The sequence below is a fragment of the Cyrtonyx montezumae genome, unplaced genomic scaffold, assembly GCF_038088225.1.
Source record: "Cyrtonyx montezumae isolate F1298 unplaced genomic scaffold, pur_monq_1.0 scaffold_3, whole genome shotgun sequence".
In the NCBI taxonomy this organism is placed as follows: domain Eukaryota; kingdom Metazoa; phylum Chordata; class Aves; order Galliformes; family Odontophoridae; genus Cyrtonyx; species Cyrtonyx montezumae.
This window is the reverse complement of record NW_027072034.1, coordinates 38,048,416-38,075,297: the sequence shown is the minus strand read 5'-3', so window position 1 is coordinate 38,075,297 and position 26,882 is coordinate 38,048,416. Positions and strand designations below refer to the sequence as shown.

The window sequence follows — 26,882 nt, the reverse complement described above, 5'->3', positions numbered from 1 at the left end:
AATACTGTAAAACTGCACGAAAACTAGAACCACTTAGAATGAAAGCCAACAGAACTAGTCAGGCTATTCCTTCCAGCCTGTACTGGCTATTATTCCAGACTTCATCCTTTAGCTGTTATGAAGTGCACAGCTTCCTATTCTCCCATGGATCTTTGAAAACTCCCCATAGCTTCAAAAAGCCACAGGGAATCTCACAGGTGCTTTCAGCTGAGAATGCAATCACTGCCTTTCATCACAATTGCAATCCTTCACAAAAAGCATTCTTCATATATATGTTTAGTGGATACTTGTGGAGTGAGGCTGGGTTGCTCTAGGCAGTCTTGTTAATCTGTATTTGTGAACTGCAGTACTGTTTTCATCCTCTAAAGGTGTATCAGGAGCCTTCTGAATTCAAAGTAACACATTTTCACTCACATTACTGGTTATGTGAACCTGGTGACATTAATCCCCACTCTCCAGTGCTTCATTCACAATTCAGATAATCAGTCTTACAAGATGTACAAAATACAGTCATGGCTCTGGTTTGTAAATCAGGCTTTCCTAAATCTGACCAGCTTAGTAGCTGCTATGTAAGAAGAGCCTGAAAGGATCAAGGGTCTGTGTTCACTAGTTTGGTTGTCCTGAATCTGTACCAGACAGATGTAATGAAAAAAATACAAAAACATCTGAATTTTTTTTATCTTTTGGTGGCTGACCAAAGCAGCTACACAGATCATATCAGCAGCACCCACACCAAGATCCATTATCACACACACACATACAGTGAGCCATTTCATTTGCTTTGCTTCCAGGTGCCTGCATCATATCCCAAGTTGTTTGGTTGGTACATTCACTCCTTACAGGATATAAAGGAAAAAAAAAATGAACTGCCTACAAACAATGGCATAATAACACATTAATTTCTCAGTTCTTTTTGGAGAGGTAAAAAAAGTTAAACATACTGAATGCACTTGAGGCACACCCATTTGTCATAGGAGTAAAGGTAAGAACAACATCACCTGTCATATGTTGGTGTGCAACACTGCTTCACAGGGCTAACCATACAGAAGTACTCAGGTCTAAGTCACACTCAAATCTTTCAAACACCATGGACTGTTTTTCTCACACAATTTCAGTCTCTGCTGTTTACACTATACTTTTTTGTTTCCTTTTTTTTCTTTTTTTTTTTCCAGGCAGAATGCAGGCTCTCTATCCAGTTTCAGTGGTCTGTTCTTCACCATCATTTCTTAGTTCTCCAGAAGCGTGCGCTGAACTAAAAAGTGAGAAACAAGATTAATACATCAAGCTAACATGCATTCTAATATATATAAATACTGTTATGTAACAGTACATTTGGACAACATATATTCTCAGTAGACATTTGAAACCATGGAAAAAATTCAGGAAGCAGAGGCTTGATGCCATGAAGCCAGTAAGGGATTTTCTACTGCATCCCAGATTTTTTATTTAAGTAACCACATCCTATTAATAGTTTGTAAAACCCAACATGCAGTTACAGTTTGCAGTTTTGCCAGTGCAAAAATGAGATGTGGTGCAGTTTGCGTATCTTAGCCTAGGTTGTCTATATTTTCAGGAATTCTAAGCATACAGAAAATGTAAAAGCACAGACCTGTTCTTCAGTGCCATCTGATTTGTCTTGATGCAATACTGCTTCAAACCAGAAGCCATGTAGCTGAGTCAACACCACATTACCAATAACAGAGCTAACAGCTCCTAACTCAGAATATAGATCACAAGCAACACCATATTGACTATGATTGCAGTTTCCTGCCTGAAAACATACTCATGTTTGCCTACAAAAAATAATAGAGATACGAGATCTGCGATATACTGTTTCTTTCAAATCTATGGCTTGCATAGAGCAAATTTCCTGTTCCATCAGCCCAGTCCACTGGCCAATGACATCCAGAGGAGTGAAGTTGCTCATTTTTTAATGGCTTGAGAGAGATCCTTCCTCAGTTGTAACAACTTGTAGAAAGATTTGTTATCTGATGATCCTTTCATACAATAATTCTTCAAAAGAGTGCTTTTGTTATAACAGCATGCCTCTCAGTTCAGTTCTCCTTGCTGTCATAGTACTTTTGTCTCTGCCCAAACATCCTTAACCCTTTTTTAATGTGCATTCTTGCTGATATCCATGTGAGTTTGAGATCAGATGAGGAAACAGGTAATAAGGTGCAACATTCACTAATCAAACACCTGTCAGCTAATTGCATTTATGTATCACACTAAAAGAACAGCCTTGTGTTTCCATAATTGTCTTTAATTCTTCTTTATTTTCTCTAAGTTCCCGTACTTCAGAGACTCCTCAAGAAAAGAAACCAATCTTTTCAAAGAAGAAAAAAAGCTAGGAAATTATGGCCACATAATCAGGATTGAAATCTTGACCTAGCTCTAAGTTGTCCTGGTAGTTACAAACAACCAATTTTCTTCACAGTGTTAAGCATCAAAGTGTATTTAAATGGGATCCCCACAAAAAAATTGCACTTCCATCTAGAATCTCCTCTTACCAGGTGGCTCAGATTGTGCTCCTCTATGGCTATCCATATTCACATTCTCTTCATCTGCTGGGAAACAAACAGATGCTTAGCACTGAAATTCCCCAAATTCAAAAATACCAGTGCCTGGTTGGACTGCCTTCACCAACAATAGGCTAGACTAGAAAGACTAGATAGACTAGAAAGACAAAAACAAAGCTTCTGTCCCACCTATCACCTACAGTACTTTCCAAGTTCACTGATCCAAGTTCCATTCGTTTTTTCAAGTGAAAAGGAACAGACAACTGCAGAGAAAGGTCATCTGGGGAAAAATACCCAGGTAGATGTCAAAAACCTCATATGGAGTCAAGCGACTTGTGAAGACACAAATGCAAGATTTATGAAGTTAGAAATAATTGTCTACTTTCTAGTGTGAAGGTAGTCTGTAAACCCCAGCTTTCACTCAATTTTCCTTAAAGAATTTTTTCTTGCAGTCTCTTCTGCTCACTCTTTAGCAGGAGAATAGTTTTATTTCAAGGAACACAGAAGCTTAAGCCTGCTTCTGAAATTCTGCATTTTGTGCACATCATTCTAGAAAATCCCTGTCTTAGATCAATAGGAGAGGTTACTTGTAGTCTATATGAATCCACACTGAGTTGTTAAAACTGCCTGAAGCATGAAATAAAAATGTAGCTCCCATTTAAAACACAAAAATGCAACTCTACAAGAGGTGAATAAAAATTAATTTAGACTTCTTACCGCTTTGTTTGAAACAGAGTTTCTTCTTCTGATAAGCAATGAAACTAGATACTGCTCCAATTGCAGTAGCAGCCACAGCACTTACAATTCCAGCTATTGCTCCCTGAGAAGCTGCAAAAAAAGGTTTTGTAGACATTATTTTAGTATTGAAAGTGATGTCAAGCTTGCATTGTTTAAGCCTGTGAACACTTCAAAAAACAATAAGCATGAAATTGTAACATTAAACTGTATCAATCAACTTTTTATATCTTTGTGAGTAATTAAAGGTAAATCTTTTAGTTTTATGGCCATTAATTTCCTCAGTAGTGCTTATTGTTAAAACACCTGAGTATGCATGATTTAAGTTCTACTATTTTAAAAAAAAGCTTCCCTTTCATGACCAAACCTAAGTTACATGAATACAGTCACTACACCAGCACCTCTGAGATCCTAACACTTTGAATCATTTCCCAAAGAGATTTCAAAGATTTATAAAAGAAGAGTTTGAAGGCTAGAGTTCTAGATTCTACGTTTTGAAGCTGAAACCCTCTGTCACCAATAAGCATTCTAGTAGAATAGCAAGAAAAGAGAAGCCAGAAAACAAGATTGAGACATGGAGACGCCATATACAGAAACTCATGCACTTACCCTCACCATCTCCACCCTTATTTGAAACTGAGTCCCTTTCTCCTACAAGAATGAACAGAATGTTTAGTTTTTACATGTCCAAAGAACAGTTGTATTACCATTTTTTCCTGTCAATTAGTCAAGGAAAATGACAAGCCATATGGTGATGAAAAAATCTTATACATCTATATAGCGTAGATTATATCCATGTAATATTAAGCTCTCTGGCATTCAAACTTTCTTTTTTCCAAAGCACAAGTCACTATAATGTTAATTCCAGGCTTTGGCACTCAGTACTTCAACAAAAATGAGCACAGCACATCTGAGAAGGTCGATTTGATTAACTTGCCCTCCACCACAGGAAAATACTCAGGGGGGAGGAATAGCACATAATTCTAGGTTAGGCTTAAAAAGTATTGCTATTCATTAAATCTCAGTCTCATTTACTAAACAGCTTTGCTACTCTCTTAGCAAAGAGGACTCAAGTTCTGTAAATACTACCCCTTTCTGTCAGTATAAAACTTATAAAATTTGCACCATTCTGAAACAAACTCACGCTGATGAGAACATTGTACATGTCCCAACAGATGCTATTTATACCTGTATTTTTAAGTTGCTGCTTCAAAGGAACCTTCACAGAATCACAGAATTGTAGAGATTGGAAGGGACCTTTAGAGAACATCTAGTCCAACCTCTCTGAAAAGCAGGCTCCCTAGCCCAGGTCGCACAGGTAGGCATCCAGGCAGGTCTTGAATATCTCCAGAAAAGAAGACTCCACAACCTCTTCTGGCAGCCTGTGCCAGTGCTCCGTCACTGCACTGTGAAGAAGTTCCTTGGCATATTGGTGCGGAACTTCCTATGCTCTATTTTGTGTCCATTTCCCTTTGTCTTGTCCACACAGACAGCTGAAGAGGCTGGCTATGTCTCTTTGACTCCCACACTTAAGATATTTATAAACATTAATAAGATCACCTCTGAGTCTTCTTTTCTGAAGACTGAACAGACCTGTGAAGAAATGCTGAGCAACCTTGGGAGATGCTCCAGGCCCTGTATCATCTTTGTAGCCCCCTGTTGAACTCCCTCAAGGAGATCCCTGTCTCTCCTGTACCAGAGAGCCCAGAACTGGATACAGTACTCCAGGTAAGGCCTGACCAGGGCAGAGTAGAGGGAGAGGACCACTTCCCTCTATCTGCTGGCCACATTCCTTTTCATGAAACCCAGGATCCCACTGACTGCCTTGGCCACCAGGGCACACTGCCGGCTCATGGCCAACTTGTCCTCCACCTTAAAAGGCAAAAACTTCCCCAAAATTACCCTCAGTACCCACTAAGCAATAAAATGGTTATATATAATTCAGAGTAGATGTAACCTGCATCATTTAGAAGTCTAAGGATCAATTATTTCTGTGAAATCTCAAAGATCATCTTCTAGCTCACTCTTGCGCTTATTAACAAGAACTAAAATAAACAGAGTATTTTACAGATCTTACAAAAACCTGGATGCCTTTAAAAACCATATTCATGACGAATTCTGAAGCATATGCCATATTCACCTCTCAGTTTTAAAACCTATCCATCTTAGCATAAATGTAAAAGTCCCTGAAGGCTGATTTTTTACCTCTTTATTATTTGGGTATTTTTTGCCGAAGACAGAACATTGGGTTTGAACTAAACTATATTCTTTCATGTTTCATATACAAGAAACTAAGTTTTTGAAAATTAGACCATGTAAACTAGCTTGCAAGTAAGCTTTTATCAAAAGCTCAGGTAGCCATGGGATCAACAGAAAGCAGAAGCTACTATCTTACCAGTGCCACCACTGCTGCTACCACCCCCACCTCCTTCTCTTGGAGAATCACCACCAAATAGATCTGAATCATCAAAGCCACCTATAAAAAGTAAAAATATTATCTTATGTGTTCTAAGTTCAATGAAAAGACACTTCAAAGCACATAAACACATACAAGTTTTCTGTAGCTCATTTAATTAGAATCTATGGGAGGTCTAGGCTCAGGATCACAGTTACAACATATTCACATTCCAAAAGCCCTCCCAGTCCTAGGTCACATCAGCTCAGCACTATACATACATATCTAGATATACATACACAGAACAAATGAGAGGGGCCACAGTCCCAGATCAACTGCAAGTATTACTTGCTAAGCAAGCAAGAACCCCTGTAGGCTACTTAACTGGAATGGCCCAAGCCTCACTACTGTGTTAAAGCTGAAAAAGGACATGGACTGGAAAGAAACATTTCTGTTCAAAGCTGCAATTGTGAATGCTTTCTGAGAGTTGGGTTTCTAAGCCATAACCAATCCCTTGAAACTGTACAATGAATTAGGAAAAAAAAAAACACAACTGTGCTAGTCCTGTGGCTACAGTATTTGCTTGGTAATGGGAAGAACTAATCCTTTTCTACTTCCAATGGACCCCATCTAACAGAGCCTGAAGTTATCCTCCTTTCCTCTGCTGTCAAATGAATATTTGCTTTATGAAAAGCAAAGTTGTTCCAAACAGCAAAGCTAAAGCCATCAGATCAGAGAGGTTTTATTTGGGTAGTAAAAGGACTGGACTGAGGCACTGTGACCTGCATTCAAGCATATGTTGTCTATCAGGCAGGAGGAGGAGACAAAACCAGGGTGCACATTCCAAGTAAGAGCTCTTCATCATCACATTCCTCAATTAAGGCAGCAGGATAGCTACATCCACCTGAAACTGTTTTTGTTTGGAGCTAGGCAAAGACAGAGGAGATCTCTAAAGCACAAAAGCAGGAGTGTGTATTTTAAGCCTACCTTTAAAACACAAAATATTTGTATTACTTTAGTTAGGGGATCTAATAACCCCTAAAAAAATAAAAAATACATAAACAACTTTCTGAGCTTTACCCTTAATTACATACTTTAAGAATACAGATTGTATATAGTTCCTCCCTGCTTTAGTAGGGCTAGCATGGATTCAATTTGTAAAGAGTCAGTCCAATACTTATGTGCACCAGTGTATGCATTTAACAAAAACATGGCCTCAGACACACGCTGTCCCATCCTTTAAAGTTAAAAAGCAAAGTGACTCAACAAGTTTGTTATGGAATTTCGAGACTGCTGCAAAGCTTATTTGCAAGGCAATTTTCCCTCAGTTCTCAGTGTCATCCAAACCAAAATCTGACATACAGTGCAGTTAATTAAAAAGGAATAATAATTAGAAGTTTAACCAGGGTAGTAAAAACATATCATGATTTAGGTGCTTGTGCCTGAAGCCTTACCAGAGTCTCTAGGCTTTTCAGGTGTAGCTGGCCTGGGGTTATCTGCACACAAAAATGATAAACAAGGAAAAAAACAGAGGTTACAGGATCAAAAGCAGACTTTAATACAGTCACACTGAAGTGGACTAGGAAAGAAAGTGTAAGCCTGATTTCTAACACCAAATTTCAGGTTTTTTCTACTAGAAACAAGTTATTTTGCTGTTTCTTCTTTTAAAATTACCAGATAAATCTCTTCCTGGCTTTAGGACAAGTCAGATCAGGTGTCCTTAGGCTCTATGCATTCTCAGTGTAGAGAAGCTGGTACATTCAGAGCACAGTTCTAAGAGCCCAAAGTTGGCTTCCAATCCTATAAAAGATCCTCTCTCTTCTCTTACCTTAACCATCTGATTCACTCACCCAACTGTTCCTCAACTAGCTACCTCTGTTTTCAAAAGGTTTGGAAACTGTTTTAACAGAGAGAAAACTTCAGAAATAAATCAATCAGAGCAGCAAAAAGTCTCCTGGAACGGAGTACCTGGTGTTAGCTTGGCTACCCATAGTGAAACAGGTCTAATGATGATGCCCAAAGAGCTACCAGGCATTATCTGCCTCTCTAGATGCTTCTTTTACCAGGTATACAAAAGGAAAGTGACTCAACAGGTTCGTTATAGAGTCACAAGAACATTGCAAAGCTTATCTGCAAGGCAATTTTTCCTCACTTCACCTCAGTGTTCATCCAAAGCAACACCTTGCATAAATTGCAGCCAATTAAAAAGTAATAATTAGAAGTTTAACTGGGACAGTAAAAAACACTTTATGATTCAAGTATCTGCGCTAGAAGCCTTACCAGAGTCTTTAGGCTTTGCAGGTAGATCTGGCTTGGAACCTATAGGCAAAGAGAGTTAGAATGGATTACTTCAGATTTAAATGCCACTTCCTGTAAGTAATTATTTATGGACTTAGTGCCCTCTAGTGAACACACAACAATGAAACAAGTAGGATTTAGGACTTGTCTAACAAATGTGAGGTCTGTTACCTTAATCAACTCAGTGCCCCTATTACATTTAGGTAACACAGAATGGATAGACATTGCACCAAGTACCTCAAAACGCTATCCAGAAAATCATGATACTTACTAGGCAGAAAAGCATCTTCCAAGTTAAAGCCATCTATGAAGAAAGAAGGGACATTTTAATCACACTTTGCCAACTGAATTAATTTTTGATTAGTTTTACACAAAATGCACCTGGCAATGTTTTCATCAAGAACATAATGGCATGCCTATTCAACAGAAGTGTATCATAGAGCTACAAGGCATTATCTGCTAAACAGCATGCTGCTTTTGGAGATCATAGAGCATCGGAGGGGCCAGCACAAGTTAAGCATGCTCAAGATGAGCAAGCTTGGAACATGCAGACTGAAAACCAACAATAGGAATTTTCAGTGTCTTAAAGACTGTGAAATCATGAAGTGACTTCATGAAATAAGATTCCAAAAGACTCCAAAAGAGAAATCCTTTTGCCATTAGGGAATTACTTTATTTTTATAGAAATATCACAAATCCGTATGCCACTAAATTGAAAAATTCAAAGTCTCCAACTGGTACATACATCTATACTCGACAGTAAAAGGCATTACAGAAAATTGAGAACTCACCATAATCTGATGATGGTGGCTTCTGAGGTGAAACAGGCTTCACTGTAGCTCCTGTCAAGTGAGAGAGAAACAAACAAACAAAAGGTTGAAATACAATTTTGTACATGTTAACAAAAGCACATGCAAGACAAATTTAAGTCCATATCTATATAGCAGAAAGGACAAGGTAGAGTCTATACAGCAAGAAGTATTCCTCTCAAGATCAGCCCCTGTGCGTTCCCAAAAACTGCTGCTTACCCAGTCACCCGCAACACACTATCTCAATACATTCACGATACAGAGTGGCTTCACAGAACGTATACAGGAATGTGATCTCAGCAGGAGGTTCTGACCTCTGCTGTCTAGGGACTGTGATAGAACCTGAAAGAATGGCTAGGAGCTGTATCAGGGAAGAGTCAAGTTCTTTTTATGGAGAAAGTTCTTCATCAGAGGGTGGTCAGGGACGGAATGGTGTCCCCAGGGAAGCGATCACTGCACCGAGCTTCTGGAGTTCAAGAAGTATTTGGACAATGCTCTCAGCCATGTGGTCTGATATTTGGATGGCCTCATGTGGAACCAGGAGTTAGACTCGTTGGTCCTTAGGCATCCATTCCAACTTGGGATATTCTATGATTTAATGGACTTGTGCAAGACCACTGCCAGTGCATCCGTATCTCTAATTTGGAAAGGTACGGATTTGAAATCTGGTCTTGGATAAAGAACTGGTTGGATGGTCATAACCACAGGGTTGTTGTTAATGACTCCATGTCCAAGTGGAGCTGGTCACAAGAGGTGTCCTACAGGTGTCTGACTTTGGTCCAGTATTCTTTTAATACTTTTGTCAATGACATAGATGAAGGGATCAAGGACACTCTCAGCACGTTTGCAGATTACACTAATCTGAGTAGCTCTGTTGACACCATAGAAGGAGGGGAAATCATCCAGAGGGCTTAAAAAGTTGGCCCTCAAGAATAGAATGAGGTTCAACAAGGATAAGTGCAGGGTGTGTTGTACAGATCTGTGTACAGACTGGGAGAAGAACTCATTGAGAGAAGTCCTATGGAGAAGGACTTAAGGCTCCTAGAGGACGAGAAGCTGGACATGAGCCACCAGTGTGCATTTGTAGCTCAGAAGGCAAACTGTTTCCTGGGCTGCATCAAAAGAAGGGTGGCCAGCAGGGTGAGGGAGGTGATGCCTCTTTTTTCTGCTCTGCCTTTGTGAGGCTCCATCTGAAGTGCTGTGTCCAGGCCTAGGGCCTCCAGCACAGTAATGACATGGAGCCGTTAGAATAGATCCAGAGGAGGACTATGAAGATGATCAAAGGGCTAGAGCACCACTCCTATGAAGAAAGGCTGAAGGGTCTGGGCTTGTTTAGCTTGGACAAGAGAGATCTCATTGCTGTCCTCCTGTACTTGAAGGGAGTTTACAAGCAAAAGATGCTGACTTTTTACATGGTCAAACAGTGATAAAGCATGGGGGAAATGCTTTAAACTAAAAGAGGAGAGATATAGATTAGATATTAGGAAAATAATTCTTTACTCAGAGCATGTTGAGGCACTGGCACAGGCTGCCCAGAGAAGCTGTGGATGACCTTGGATCCATCTGAAGCCAGGTCAGACGGGGCCCTGGGAAGCCTAATCTGGTGGGTGGCGAACCTGCCCACTGCAGGTTCTTCTTTTCCTTCTCAAATAATTGCACTTTTAATACCATTTGTTTTCTACATAAGAAATATGACTAAGGTACATTTCCATGGTTGTTTTTTTTTTCATATGGAAAGAAGGAATGACAACTGGAATAAAAATATCAAAGGCATACATCAGACTTTTCCCTTCAAGCATCCTTCAGTCTAGTCTTCAATTTGGACAACAGAACTACTGCAAAGCAAAACAAAAAAACCCCTGAAAGTATAATCAGTGACTCCCTTACTCTAACAATCAAATAGAAAATCACCTTACTCACAACCACTCTGTAACCACAGTTACAATTTCCAAGCATCCAAAATTACAGGCTCTTCAAAAACATAATTTATCTCAATAATGATACGAAAATCATCAACATGTAACTTATAAAACTCATTACAACAATCTGTATGCTGAAGTGCTTGTGGTCTCATTTCCAATAAGGACTGGTTGTTTCTCCACTGCTTGAGATAAACCTTCACACGTCTTCAATCACTTGCTTTTGTAACTATACTCAATCAGCTTTTAGTATGGGTGGGAACAACTAAAGGGAGAGTTTCTGAACCAAGGATTTGGCTGGTATCAGGGAAGAGACCATGAGGTAATGCAGACAAAGATACAGCATTAGATTAAAGGTAGTAGCAGGATTGAAGAAAACAAAATCAACGAGAATATGCCACATTTCTTAAAGTTTAAGAGTCACTGAGCTTATGAGCATTTTCTTAGCCTAAAAAAATATATAATTGCAAATAAAGCTGATTATCACCATACAGCTGGTATTTCTAACTCCTGGGAGCATGAGCAGATCATAACATCACAGAAGTGCCCATAACATTTTCCTTCCATATCCATAGCTCAAATCCTTATCAGTCAGCTCCTTCATCAGGCTGTCCCCAGTAACTGGCAGAGTTTGTGCCAGCTGGAGTGACAAACAGCACTTCAAATGAAAAGTGAAACACTTTATACAAGACAAGAGCAACACGAGCTTTTGGAAAACTGATGAGCCAGAAGGTATTTAAGACAGCTGAGCAGTTAGATAAATAGGGGTCATTCACAAAGACGACTTAGTACTCCCAGATATTTACTGTTACAGTATTTGCATTTACGCTGCGCAGCAGAAGCCAGCAGCTTTGAGTCAAAGAAGTTTCTCCATGAGTCACACGCATGGCAACGCACCAAGAAAGGCGAGTTGCTATGAATCACCTCAAACTTTCTTACTTGAGCAACAGACAGATGGAATGTTGTTTTTCTAAAAACGCTGGTGTTCTCCTTCCCCAGTCCCAGAGGACAGAAGTTCCCCTCCTCTCCCAGTGCCCTGTGCACACCCAGTGCAGAGCCTGCACACTATGGCTGATACAGACTCGGCAGCAGCAGGGAGATTGCCCCTGTCCCTCAGCTGGGTGCTACCTGCTGCTCTTTCGGTGGCCTGGATTCAGCTCTGTCCTTCTGTCTAGCCACTCCTCCTCATGAAATCTGCAGAAATGTTCATATTAATGAGGTCTCTAATTTCTGCATGTGGTTTCACAGGACCCCCGGTGAGTGGAAGGCTGGTAGCCACAAGCGCATAAACTCAGGAAACCAACATAAACACATCCTCTCCAGCTTCCTCTGGGAAGCTGGGTTTTACTCTCCCATGTCTCACACTCTGCTTAAAATGAAGCAGAAATATTTAACACCTAACCATAAGAGAAGCTGTAGAAAGTACAGCAAGACCAAAACAGTGAATCTTGTTTATGAAACAGTTCAAATAAGAACAAAGTCATTATTACTGTTATAATTGCTTTTAAAGCATGTTTCCAATTCAAGTTTTGCCCTACCAACCATACTGTTGGTAACCATTAGTTACCTACAATAAAAGACATACTGCTCAGTTCACAATCTGACACTTATTTTCCAACATATTATAAATGAGCAAAACCAAGATGAGCAACTGCATCAAACAAAGAAACAAACAAAAAAACATGTGGGAAAAAATGGCATAGTTCTCCAAATACTATTACTATAACTGCCTTCCAGGATTAGAAATGGAGCACCTGGAACACAAAAACCACTTGCTGTGGGCAGAGGAATGCTCGTACATTCAAATGCACCATTGCTCTCTGCTGGGGTAGAGGTTCTCAGCAACATCTCTTGGCATCAGCAACACAGATGGAATGTTTACTCCCATTGCCAGGCAGCAGTTTATAATTAGTTCTGCCTGAAGCCTCATGGAATTAAATCCCACGTGGCTGGCTTTCAATTCCAGACCCTCCTATAAGGATCCCCCTATCAGGGCTTCTTTTCACATTTAGTTTCTCCCAGATGCACAGAGCAACAGAAAACAAAGCAGCCTGACATAAAGTTATGTCCTGACCAATAAAGAACCCTTCTACCTAAAATAAATGTGGTCCAAACACAGATGACAACTGTAAAATAGTCAAAAAGGGAAATAATTTTCAACACTTAGGGAGCATCTTCTTTCCGCACATCTGGAGTTTTCAACAATGTATCTGCCTGGAATAAAGTCAGCTACAGCTCTGCTGCAAACAGTAAAAATATTTGCTTCCTGTTCAAAAAAATGTGTAAGACTAATAAAAAGCATGTTTAATTTTCAAATGGTCATCCAAAAGCTGCTTCCCAGAGACAGTTACTTTATCTGCACCATCCCGGAAAATACAATATATAACATGTTGGACAGTAACACAGTGTAATTTTTTTTCCTGATCTGTTTGCTGGGAAATAGATTTTTTGACTAACTTAATGTATTACATTTTGAGTTATTCCTTTCCCCCTTAAAGGACAATTTTAATACTTTAGATTAAAAAGAAATGAAAGCCTACAAAATCACATCTAGACTTAACACTATTTACTTAAATAACTTCAGTCATCTGAGTTATTTTAGCAGAATGTGATAAAGCAAGCCTTTTACTGGGGAAGAAAACCCTGTATCTCAAAACACCATTTGGAGAATTTTTGCTACTTAAAAGCTTCTTGTGCACTGGACTACTTTCGTTGCCTCTTTGAGCAGTAAGAAGTAATGAAAATACAACGGTGCACAGAACATTTGCAGTGAACAGAGTTCCCCAGGAAGGATTTGGTGTAGGAATAAGCGTACAGAATGAATAGCTGTAAATCAGCAGAAATTATGCAGAAGAACTGGGCACACCACAAAGCTAGAGAATTAACACTGTGACAACAATGCTGCCAAATGCTGAGCAGCTTATCCAGAAAAGGAGTGAAAGAGAACTACACAACGGTTTCACGATGTTGCGAGTTCATTCCATGGAGCAGTGAAGATAAAAGCAAATACTCAGTATCTTAACAACAGTCTCCAGAGGCACCCTCCAGGCTCAGCCATCCTGCGGTTCTGTAATATGGGTCAGCTTTAGTTACTGTTCTAAACTGTTCTGAAAACCTCAAACAAGAAAAATAAACTGCTCATTTGCCCTGCAGTTCTTTTTACCAACGAGAATTGAAATGCATTGCTCCATTGCACAAAGTTAGTAAGCAGAGATCTAAACAACACTAACAAGGATTGTTAGAACCGTTGGGCATGATGAAAGCAAAGCACTTTTCACAAAGTAACTACAAGGTAAGATTAGGGGTACTGGGACTGAGAAAACTTTCTGCAGAAAGTCTTTTCTTCTTGAATCAAAAAGGGTGGGAAATTGTTGAAAAAGTGCAGTGCTTTAATAAGGGGAATTCAGAACGTAACTAACAAAAATATATTGGAGGTGTTCATTTGACTTTTATTCACTTCTTCCTCATGGCTCCAGGACAGTCTGATCACGCTTCAAGATGGCAAACATCATGTACTGTGCCTATTGCTATTTCACCTAATACTTGACCTCACCAAGCACAAAATAAAATAAAATAAAATAAATAAAACAAATCCAGCCTAGAAGTCATCAATATTTTTATAAAAAACAAATACTAACTTCTCTCCCATGTAAATTTAGAGACTAAGGCAAAATGTGACTGACAGACAGAAGCTGTAGGCATCTGATTCAATAGTTCAGAGCTTCACATTATCTATAGCCTACATGTTGGTACCTTTAACTGCAAGTGACAGAAATTCTCACTATGTCATTCTTCTAATAACTGCTCTACAGTTATTAGAAGAATATATAGAATATACTCATTCTATATAATCTATAATCTATATAGAATATACTCATTCTCATAACAGTTCTAAACCACAGGAGTGCTGCTAGTAGCAAAAGCCTGATCTTGCACTAAGTTTACAACTTCTAGAGCAATGTGCATTTGTAGTATGTACCAAAGATAAGCTGTGACAAAATCCAATTTCTGAAAAGTTAGTAGAAGTTTAGAGCAGGATTAGTCAAGCGTCTTAGACCTATGAGCTATATTAAAATGACTCAAACTATAAAATTCAGTGAGTTAATGGGAGAGCAGCAATGCCAGCTCCACAAGCTTGCCTCCTCCCAAAGCAGCAAGGCTGGTCCTCACCTGCGGGGCCACTGCTGCTTTGCCTTGCTTTAGCATTGCACCTAGAGAATCCAGCCCAGTTCCACCAGTCCTGGGGTGGGCAGGGAGCACCTCATCGCTCCCCTTCCTAGGCCATAGGTAATGGCATAATCACAATCACAGGGAGGCTCAGGGATCACAGAATTGTAGGGGTTGGAAGGAACCCCTAGAGATCATCTAGCCCAACCCTGCCACTGAAGCAGGCTCCCTAGCCCAGGCTGCACACGTAGGCCTCTGCTCTCCGTCACTGCCTCTTTTGAAATCCACACCACAGTGGGACTAGGAACTCAGAAGCAGTCTTGGAAAACCCTGCACTCAAATCCCACCAAGACCAAGCAATACAGGCATAGGGCAACCGCTTCTCCTTTGGCCACTTTGGGAATTCTGTCTTGGCTAAGCAGTATCAGTAGTAGCCTTTTTCTAAGCCAAAGAAACCAAAACCCTCATGGTACATGTTGCTCACTGTAGGGTGGAAAACAAAATGAATAATACCAAATGGTATAATCAGTCAAGATATTAAATAGATGGTGTAATTTAGAATGATTATCAAGAGGCAAAGAGACAACTGCTAATTAGGGAAACACTCACCCATCTTTGAAGATAGAGGCTTGCAAGGAGAAACTCCATAAAGGAGAGATCTCCAACAAGAAAACCTTCCCCATTGGTGGTCAGCCCTTAAATGGGATCTGGGAGAGGTGGAACCAGACTCCACCCCTTCTGGTCACACAGGAGAATTACCTTCACCTGTGCTCCTGCAGCTGACTCAGTGCTCGCCTCAGGTGATCAATCAGTGGTTCAGGCTGTGATTCAACAGTTTCCATACACTCGCATCCTACAACTTCAAAGTTTACGCTGCTCAATTTACAGGTCAGCATGGTGAAAGCTTGAAGATAAGTCTTACAGCTTCTACTCACGTACCCTACATTTCCATAACCAGTTACATTCCTACACAAGGCTCACATTTATGCTCCAAAGGTCAAAGACAGCATGCCAGCACCTCATCCTTTTCCAAAGCCAAGGAATCATCTTACTTCTTGAGGATTTCTGCACTTATAGCTTCAACAGCTTTTGTTGGAAACCTCACCATAGTAGACTCAAGTCCCTGAAGCCTCCTCCTCTGAAGTGCACACTTCAGAACAGAGGGCATATGACAATATACACGCTGAGGGAAATAACCAGTTACCAGGGGAGATGATGGGTCTGGGGAGGGCACACCCACTAGTGTGATACTCGTGTTTGTGAATATGAAAACCTCACAGAGTTGTAAGTGAGCTTACAACTATCACAAAAAAAACCCCCAAAAAACGAGTTAACTACAGTGGAAAAGACACAGTGGAGGTAAACCAAATGTTCAGTCTCAAATTTTAGAAAACCGTTTTACTCAGGAAAGTTGCTAACTCTTCATCATTGTCAGTAATTTAATAAAATCAATGGTTCTCATACAAGCAGCTAAAACTGCCATCCAAATAACTTAGTGCTATTTTGTAACTAGAGGTTTATCTACTCTTACTCAGATAACAACATTCAGATTTCTCTTCTCATTGAAAAACTTTATATGAATATGCATACTCCAGTACTCTTTCCAGACTTGTACTGAGAAAGAGAGGGAGCAACACTTTCAGGGCAGCTGTGCAGTCTCTTGAGCATGTTTTAGCACAAGGAAAAGGGAAAAATTAAGGAGCCAAGATTTGTAATCTGACTGCCAATTAACTAAAAGTTCCAAAAGCTCAGCAGTTAAAGAGTGGAAAATAACCTCTGCTGTGATCAAGGAAAAATATCTGATGTAATAACTTACAGCAAACAAATCTTCAAAACAGAACTTGGCCTTCCACTTAGAAATTCTTCCTTTAACATAAAATGTATTTGAAATACACACTGGCAGTGTACAAAGAACTAAGACAAGAATACTTTTCTATTTGCAACAGTTCAATTAAAACGATGGCTCAGTAGTAAAGCAGAAAACTAGTTCTAGGTCAACCGATACCTGTAAGCTGACAACTTATTTCACAGCATGATTCTCTTTTACTTTTCTCACAAGAACTCATACCAATTCAATACAGTCTATATACAAGCAGTGAAAAAAAAACCAAAAAAAAACCAACTAAACAACACTGTAATCTAGTCAGAAACATTACCAGAACAGAAAATGACTTTGCTTTTATAGATTCTTTTTCATTTGGCATGCTTAACTATGTCTAAAAAGATTTTTCAAGAACTCTATGTACTTAAAAATAGCTCCTACAGCTTTTGCTGGAAGACAATGAGAGAGACACTGCATTTTACAATTTGGTTTTCCTGTGGGGAAAATAGTGGCAGAGGAAACCAGACTCAGTGCAATGATTTGCAATGACTCAGTTCACATTACAGTCCACTTCTCTGAGGCTGAATCCTTCCTGGCACCAGACAACTTATTTTAAAACAAAACCCATATAGTTATGCTCAAAGTGTACCAATAGCAGCAGGGACACTTTCCTTCTGGTAAATATTTACTTGTAATGAGTTGAGAAAAATCTACAATAAATGACAGTTAAGTGAGACAGGCCTTCATGATTTGCACTCCTTTTGCACAGTACCAGCATTGGTATGGAAACACGCAGAACTAGTTTTAGCCACAAGATGTGTGATGTGACAGCAACCTGCTTCTCTGGATGAAGAGAAACACTGGGGGCTTGCTTTTCTACTTCAGATACCATCCTCATGGACTCAAATGCACTCCCTAAAAAAATACTGCTGAAAGGCAGCCATGTACACAGGTCAATGTGACTAGGTTTTGTTGCCTGGAACAGGTAGATAAACTAAACAGGCTAGTTAGATCACATGCCACACTTCTTGCTTGCTAGTTGCCACCAAGCTGAATTCTTTCTCAAATGAGGTTTTCTTTTGGTTTCCTGTCAAAAATGTCTTTTGCTCCCGATCCTTCATTACTTGAGAAATGAGGTAAACCTTCGCTTCCATACCAGGGCTACATTCCTGAGACGTAGTTGGCTTGACATGTCTACGTATGTGGTAAAATAGGTGAAATACATTCAGAATAAATCTTGAGCATTTCTAGTTCAAGTACATCTGCTGAAAGCACATTTATTTTGCTATATATAGACAAAAACATTTATCAAGAATTTTCCATACCCCACCCAAGGAAACACTTTAACCATCTCCACTCATGCTTCTATGTCACCCTCTAATGAAGTGGATTTTATATTCTACTGCTATCACTTGCAGGGAGCCATTATGCATGCCAGGCTTTAATTGGCCTCATACACTTGCTCTTTTGTAGAATACCACACGAAAACAGTGCGAGCGGATAGAAGAACTGTCCTTAGGGCAGTAAGAACCATATGCTGAAGGGATAGCAGAGGCAGTGACAAAAATGGAATGGCAGCACCTGAGGGAAAGGAGCAGAAAAATGGGCAGGGAGAACGGCATAGAGTCGGAGAGGTTTGGGTGCAACAAAAAGTTGTCAGCTGACTACAGTCACAAGTTTCACAACCACAGCTCTTGCCCAAGGTTTTAAGGGAAAAAAAGGTCTATATCTTTACTTAATTTTCACAGTAAAAACCTGGCCTTTATAAAAGACCAAAGTAGTGAAAAACTGGAAGTAGCTGTGGGAAGGGAATCAGAAAGCAGTACTGTAAATCAGATGTAGAAGTCAATGGGTAGGGAAGAGTTCTGTTCTGAAGTTACTGCTATATAGCAGACTTCTTTGTGACATTTTGGGGAGGCAGAGGTGGGGAATAGATGCTGAAATAATTGCTGACCTCAGAATTCTAACCCAAGATGCTTGGCCCCCAAGGTGCATTAAGAAATACAAAGAAAGGAAGACATTTCTGGCATGAAAGGAGAATGCATACAGGCATGCACAGCTGGAGGCGACTGAGGAGACGAGACTGAAAAATAGAGAAAAAGATAACTTTATCCAAAAGCTTTCTCCATAGGCTTCCCTGAACCCTTACCCTGAAATTTCTTCTTTCTAAATTGAAGGACCTCTAGTGCTGTCTGCTTTGTCCAACAATTGCTTCAGGTGTCATAAAAACAGCCTTACCCTGAACAATCACTTCACTTAATTTGCTCTCAAGGAAGTAATCCGTTAAGCAGGTTTTTCACTTATTTTTTTCCTTGAAACTGCTGAATTTTTTCATAAACAGAAGCTACATGCAATATTTTATTTGGTTTGGAAATATATATATAACAGTAATAAACAATTCTTAAAATGTCATTTTTTGCACAACATTTGTAACAAATGAGAGGTCCAATGCAAGTACGACAGGAATCAAGCTAAGAGGAAAGTAGAGCTGTATTACCATCTGCAGTTAATTAATGGTTGCCTCAGTCAATAGCTTTCCTTTATGAGCACAATTAAGGATGCTGTTTCTTAGAAGTTCATAGCTTGTGGACCCTACACAGATGACTGAAATCTGTATGAAAAAAAACAACACAAAACACAAACCCAACATAAACAGGATTTGTTGTGTAGACAGTGATGCTCTGATGAAACCTGAATTAAATTTAAATTAATCTTTGTTTAAATGCACTTAATGTCCGTATTTTTCTCCAGCATGTCTTAGTTCTATGTGGCATAAGTCCTGCCTATAACTTTTCTAGATATAGAACAATTTCTTTGAAATACATAATCAAGAAATCACTTGCAGGAATTATACTAAGTTCTTGGACTGTCACAAAAATTTGTTTTATGACTTTTTGGAAGTCTTCAATTAAAAATAGCCTAGATCTTGCTCTTCTGGGCTTTGCAGTCACATCAAATGCAGGGAATAAACTAGTTTAAAAGAAGTTTGTGTACAGTCTCAGCGCAATGTTTCAATATTTTCATTTTCAACATGTGGAAAATGTGCTTTCCTGCAGCAAACAGGGAAATCTTTTCCAGAACACAGTTTGCATTACAAGCGTATCAAGAAAGCAAGATTTTTTTTTAATGGAAAAACAAACTAAAATTGGCTCTTATCACACCAAGGAACTTTCCAATTGGTAGCTTTTGCAGTATTGGTCCAAAGTCTGCAGGAAAACTGACTTGCAGAGGAAGCACAGGGACCTCTTATGGCACATAATAAGATACATATGTTATAACACTTTTTCTCTGCATGGGACCTTTTCCTCTGTGTGGGTGCCCTGTATGGGAGTAGGCCATGATCTTCCCTGTGCCAGTTATGGTACACTGATATGGTGCTGATGCAAGCATCCCAGTACCAAACCGCAAGCATCCCAGTGAGTTCCAGAGGAGCACCCATGGCCCAGCTCAAGCATATATAAGAAAGAGCTGTAGGCCTTTTGGAAGATACAGGGGAAAAGAATGCCAGGAGAAAACAGTGCTGGGAATGCACTCTTGGATGGAGAGGATTCACTGCACATCAGTGTGTCCCTGAGGGTCCCCAGCCCAAGCGACCCACATCAGGCTAAGGACATCCCTGAGGGGCGTTTTCCTCTTTGTTAGTATACAAATCTACAGTAAGATGCTTAGGGTAACTAGAAGATAAATTCAGTAAAAACTCCCAGAGTTGAGACTGTTTGGCTCATCACAGGAACTATAGGAATAAATGGACTGCATCAAGACCAGGCACAGCCCAGGATGAGAATAACAGTAGGGATTCCAAAGCTCCAGACAGAGCCTTAGTTCTCACACTGAGAATTGGCAGTGGTGTTTAAAATTGAAGTTCTGTGCCCACTGCATATGGTGGAGAAAATTTAAATGATGTATTACCAGGTGGGAAATGCAGAATCAAGGGGGACCAATGGAAACCCCTGCCAATCAGAAGGGGAATGCTAAGAAATGGGTCAGCATCTGCCTCAAGCCCCGTGCAGGAACAAAGAGTACCAGGCAGGAGCTGCTGAAGCTGTAGCACCCTTCTTTTGCGGTGGGGTGCACCAAGGCTGGCTGTGTGCTCCCATCAGGGCTTGGGGGTTCAACAGCCAATCTCAGCAGCAGAAGAATGTAACGTAATGGTACATAAAGAAAATACTACTTCAACACATGATATCTACATTTCAAACATCAGCAGGTACTGCATTCTCACTGTAGCAAAGCTAGCAATGAGTTGCTTGAGGTTTTTCCACTCAGAAAATAAAATGTAGGCAGTATGCTAGAAAAAATAAACACACATATTTGCTGGTACCATGGAATGCAGCCTAGGCTGGAATCGGATACCAGCAGTCATCTGAAAAACACAGTGGTCCAAAAAGGAGAGAAAACTGTGGAGGAGAGCAGGTTTATCATATTCCTTGCAACCCCCTGGCATCCAGAGAGGCAAACGTTACAAAAACTGCTGCAAAGAAAGAGAATTGCAAAGCTCAGAAGCTGTGGGACTAGGTAAGATAAAGGCAGGATATTGTCATAGCAGCCCCGAAGAAAATCACATCCCCCAAGTTCATCCACATGACAAAGTACTGGCCAGACCTGTGGATGGGAGGACTGAGAAATAAATTCATGTCTCTGCCCCTGCAACAGATATAATCTAAAAGAAGGGGTCCTTATTGCTTGAGGACCTGGTTTTACCCACTGAGTAGCCTTTTGAAAGGGAATAATGAAACATACTGCTACTTATAATAATCATCTTTTACTTCATGAACTATGCCGTGTGTTTTGCAGACAAGTCCAGAAGTCTAGTTTGAATTCAGACTTCTACGATGCTAACCCAGTCGAGATTGTACAGACAGAGAAGGGTTGGAGTCTGTGATGGATCCATATTCTGACTGTGATGTTAAGGCTTAAAATCTAGTTCCCAAAAAACAAGGCCTGGGAAGGGGAATCTTAGGAAGCCCTAAGACATAAGGAAACTGCCCTGGACATAAGGAAAGGCTCTAAGAGGCATATGAAGACTTCTGAAAGGACAGCAACTGGAAACGTGTTCCTAGCAAAGGGGCAGTGTCAAAGGGATACATCCCTGAAGATCTGCAGCCACAGGTCTCTCTCACCACGGCAAGGACAGCATGAGGGACCATGAGCAACCCACAGAGGGGCACGGGAGCAGAGGCAAACCAGCAAGAAGCAGTGGAAAGAAATCATTAGGCACATGGCCTTTCTGCTCTGCCTGTCACCTCACCTAAGGAATAGGGATAGACAGATATAAAAAAAAAAAAGAAATTTGTGACTAGGAAGGTGGGGAGGAGAGATGCTAGTCTTAAAGCTGAACCTTAGGAAGAGAAACTGCATAAGTCTTTGACTGATTCTTTTTCTCAACACCCAAATCCACAATTTGGTTTGTACTAACCGACAATGAGTCAAGACTGCTTTGCTTATGACATTCTCTCAAAGCACTTACACTAGACTCAAAAGTGTAGGCTGCTGCTGTGCCAGAACTTAGAAAAGCAGTTTGACTAAAAGATAGAGGCTTACCCCTGTCAAGATGATATTAACTGATAAAGATTACCATTATTACAACATCTCACTAACACAGTTGTCACTTGATGAAATACAACTTCACAGCAGTAAGAGGTTCAAGACAGGTTTCTGCTTTAGCTCTTTCTTTTTCAAGCACAGTGGATCTCATCACATACCCCAGAGTAACATCGGGAAGATACTGAAACTGGTCTTGGCTAAATGGCAGCAGGCTGAGTCACATTTAACTCTGGCCAAGTTAAATCACTGTAACTACAGAAAGGCTGAGGATTGTTGCAGTGATGTCATTTTGCATTAGCAGTGCAGTGGCCATTTTATATAAATAACAACACATTAAAAGCTCTTAGCCATCTCAGATTAAACAGAAAAAAAGAACAGTATTTTCTGCACTTTCCAAGTTCAAGTTGTCATGTACGCACACTAGCACCCTTACTAAAAAGGCTTAATTTAAAGTTTATTTATTCCTTAAGTAGACATAAAAGGCAAACAACTGTACAGCCTACAAACCAGTTATCAGTCCCCAGCAGTTCCTGTGCCACGCCCCTGCTCTAAATGAAAGCTCTATCCACAAGATTACTCACTTAACACTGTCATCCCACTAATCATGTTTCGCATCACTGACTTGCCTCAACAAGAAATCCAGAGAACTTTTCCTTCCCTCCACTCCTAGCCCTATAATTTCAGCAGCCTTAGGAATAAGGGATATCCTTCTGTGAGTCACCTGAGGCTACTGATCTTGTAACTGAGATATGTAGGCACCCAGCATTTTCCTCGCCACCCAAATTTCACTACCACAACCACTTCTGGCAGCAATGGTATTTCAATCAGCAAGCTCTACTCAATTCTTGTGAGGAATCATACTGTAACTTTGAGACCTAGGTCCTCATCAAGCAGATATCTTATTGTCTTGGTCCTTTTGAAGTACAATAGGAAAAATTAATCTTCTGTCTGTGTACAAGATCTAGCAGTTTTCTACTGCTCATCATGCAAAGATTTTATTCTCCTGAGGTGCTGTACTCTTCACATAAATTGTGCAGAAAACCTGTTACCTAATACTTATCAGTGCACTTTGAGAAGCAGATGCCTAAAATTAGATACCAGGCTCATCTGGTGGTTTTGCAGAATGAAGATGGCAGAGTCAAATCTCATAACTCAGAACCAGCCAAAGCAGGAAGTCTCTTTCCTGATCTGCTCCCCTCCTCCCATCTCGTTTCCACTCTCTTTAACGTTCAGCCCTGCCACTCCTTTGTGCTGGCTTCAACTCCTCTCAAACCCTTTGCAGAACAGGCTCAATGCACGGGATTAGTCCTTTGCTGATTCATCGGGTGAGTCACCTCGGTACCACTCAGATGGGCATTAGATCAAATGCAGATAGAGAAATGGAAAGATCCCACTTCGTAGCAATGGCAAGCTGTTAGATTGTCCATATAGAGTTGTTTCAGTTGGAAAGGACCTCTAACAGCCATCTAGTCCAACCCCTCTGCAATGAATAAGGACACCTACAGCCAGACCACTCAGAGCCTTTACAGCCTGACTTCACATATTTCCAGGGATGGGGCATCCACCACTTCTCTGGGCAACCTGTTACAATGCCTCACTAGTCTTATTATAAAAATGTATTCCTTGTATCCAATCTAAATTCCCACCTTTAGTTTAAGCCATTTCCCTTTGTCTTTTCACAGCAGACCCTGCTAAAGTCTTCCCTTCTTTCTTATAGCCCCCCTTTAGATACTGAAAGGCCGCTCCCAGGTATCCCCAGAGCCTTCTCTTCTTCAGGCTGAACAGCCCCATCTCTTCCAGCCTGTCCTTGTAGGATGGTACAAAGTGATCACATAAAAACTCCTATTAGACCCAATGATACTTAAACTCCAGCTCTGCCTGACCTGCAGAATTCATGCTTGGCAAATGAAAAGAGAAAATACCACCTGAGAAGTTAAAACTGCAAGCTCTTCTACACAAGCTCAAAGTTTACCATTGTTTAAGAACACACACAAATACTAATGATAGATTGAATATTGTTTTAGCCCCAATGGCTTTCACGTGCCTAAAATGTATGACTCAATAGAAGCTCTTATTCCCAAGGCTGTAGGCTTGAGTGCCTGCGTTACGAAAGCCAGCAGTTCAAATCTGAGGGAAACTCATGCCCAAAACTGCACGAGAGCTGAACAGCTCACAGTATAGGATCCTTAACTTTCTATGTCAGTTCTGTGAATTTAGACTACAGACAGCCTGCTAACAGTGAAATTCAGATTTTCTAAAGGAGCTAATTCAGGTTTCACCTTTATTTTAATCTAAAACTGCACCGCCACCGATCTGAAATTCCTCTGAGCAGCTCCACCCTCTCCAGACTAACATTCTCAAGGATTCTTGAATTCTTACTCATTTTCTTTTAGAGAGACTTCTCGAACTGACTATAACCTAACCATTCAGTTTATATTATCAGCAGTGACCAGTGCTCTGATAAACTAATCAGAGCTTTAGAAGCAATCTGTCAAATATGTAACATCAATGTTTTCAGGAATCCAAACAATCCCTAAAGGTGCTGTTTGTGCTACATTTCTAGGCAATGCATTCAGAAAGGCTATTTAGGAGTGACTCCAAGTAGTGCTACACCATAAGGGCACCACACAAAAAGATCTTGTAGTCCTCCAAGGCCGTGAGGGCTGTTTGCAGAAGAGTAGATTTTCCATGTAGTAAGATGGTATCTCAGTGTTGGCAGCATAAATAATCCATAACATTCGGAGTCTGTTATTGTAATTGTACTATTTTTCCACAGTCCAGATTTGCTAATCCAGCAGTTCAGAACGCAGTGAGCCCGTAACAGCAGAACTCAATTCAAACAGGCTTAAAACCAAATTGCTTCTCGCATCCTGCCGTGCCCACAGCTCCTAGCTAAGGCCGGGGGCTGGCATCCTTCCTTCCACCCCACAGCAAAGAGATGGAGGTTTCCAAGCACTTAACAAAGAACTTGGAAAACAAACAAACAAATGCTAAAGCATAACATCAAATACGCTTATTAGCGTGGCTGAAGGCAGATTTCTGGTGAGTGGCAGAAATCCACGTTGCCCCAAATCCCCGTAACTCCGCTCGCTTGCCTAAAATGGAAGCGGCGCCTCAGCGGGCTAACGGGCACCGCCCGGCCCGCCAGATAGAGCCGGGCGGAAAGTTCGGGGATACTTTTCCTCTTAGTTGAAACTATAAATAAAGAAAGAAAAAACGGTGCCCGCTCTCCCTCCGTCCCTCCGCCCGACCACCGCGGGATCCCCTCGCCCCGGGATAGAGGGCGGGCAGCGGCCCCTCTCCGAGCTCGATGGGCAGGGTTGGGGGGGAACCCAGAGGACCACTCCCGCCACCTCTCCTCACCTCTAACGGGAGCCAGGAGGGCGAGGAAAGCCGCCAGGAGAAGCCCGCTGCGCTGCATGGCTGTTGCCCGCCAAGCTCCGCTTTCCCCCACCCCGCCCTCCACGGGAACTCCGGCAGCCACCCCGCCCATGCCCGAGGGCGGCTCCCCGACCACTCCGCCCTATCAGGCCGGGGAGCCGTGTCCCCACGGGGGGAGCATCGGAGGAAGGCGGTGCAACCCGGCAGGGGCCGCTCCCTGCAGCTCCGGGACAGAGCCCGAGCTGATGGGCTGCAGAGTACTGGGAGCTGTCGGCTGCACCCCCAAAACAGGCCCTATTTTCTGGGTAGAACGAGCCGCAGGGCTTAAATACTGGCACACACCTGGTGGTGGTTGTGAAGAAGTGTGCACACTTGCAGCTGGCCTTCATACACTCATAGAATGGTTAAGTTTAGAAAGGACCTAAGATCACCCGATCCAACCGTCAAACCATCTCCACCATGCCTGCTCTGATCCATTTTGCATCAGCCTAAGCCTTCCTCTGGGCAGTCTGTGCCTCTTCCAGCATCTGCGGGACTTCACCAGCTGGAAAAGTACAAAATCACCTCATTAGTGAATCACTGTCATGAATTGATGGGAATATTTTTCCTTCTTGACAGATTTGACCCGAGGCAGCAAGTTTAATTGTAGTAGTAAAATTACTGTCTTAAAACTGAGGATAAACTCCCATAAAATATGTGAATTTTGCAAGTGGAGCACTGGAGAGCTCACAGAGGACTGTAGGCTGGAGGGTGTGAGTAGTAAGAAGTGGCTTTTGCAGTCATAACATCTATGGAGTCAGCACTGTGTTGCTCTTACCTCCTTCTTTTTGGGACTCGCAGCCTAGAGGATAAGACTGGACACATGCATTTGACTTTTGTAAATCAACAGTGCTATGTGGACTCCCATAGGAAATTATTAACGTGCTCTGAAGATGTCCTTTAACAGTGTTTGTTCATAACTGTTGCTAATCATCACCTGCTGAATTGCACTCCTGATAAAAAGGGCAAGAATTTCGGTACTCCTCGTGGCACTGTGCACTGCACTTCTCTATTTAATTGTTTTGTGCCAAACCTTTTTTTTTCTTTCTTTCTTTTTTATGGGTTGCATAACTAGCAGAGACAGCCTACTTTATCTCTCTGAAATAGCCACAACAAATTGGGCCCATTTTATTTCCTGTCATCCAAATTAGTCTTTACCAAAGTCTCCATCTTCAGACGAGACAGAAGCAACCACCTGTTTGTGGTGATTAAGTAGTTGCAGTGAGTGTAATTGCACTTTACACTGGAGCTCCC

At 41.1% G+C, this 26,882-nt stretch overlaps 1 protein-coding gene across 2 annotated transcripts; it reads right to left on the bottom strand.

Annotated features, from left to right (window-relative positions):
• Positions 1–839: 839 nt before the first annotated feature.
• On the bottom strand, positions 840–25,667 carry CD99 (CD99 molecule (Xg blood group)). 2 transcript variants are annotated; one of them, XM_065741267.1, is made up of 10 exons: positions 25,572–25,667; positions 8,739–8,789; positions 8,219–8,251; positions 7,930–7,968; positions 7,104–7,145; positions 5,650–5,730; positions 3,864–3,905; positions 3,237–3,347; positions 2,511–2,567; positions 840–1,252 (listed from the first exon to the last, which is right to left on the bottom strand). In XM_065741267.1, exons 1-10 carry the CDS (start codon positions 25,627–25,629, stop codon positions 1,227–1,229), a joined length of 540 nt encoding a protein of 179 aa, XP_065597339.1. In that variant the 5' UTR covers positions 25,630–25,667; the 3' UTR covers positions 840–1,226. The 2 variants fall into 2 exon arrangements, with proteins under 2 accessions (XP_065597339.1, XP_065597340.1); XM_065741268.1 differs by having other exon boundaries at positions 2,511–2,564.
• Positions 25,668–26,882: the final 1,215 nt, after the last annotated feature.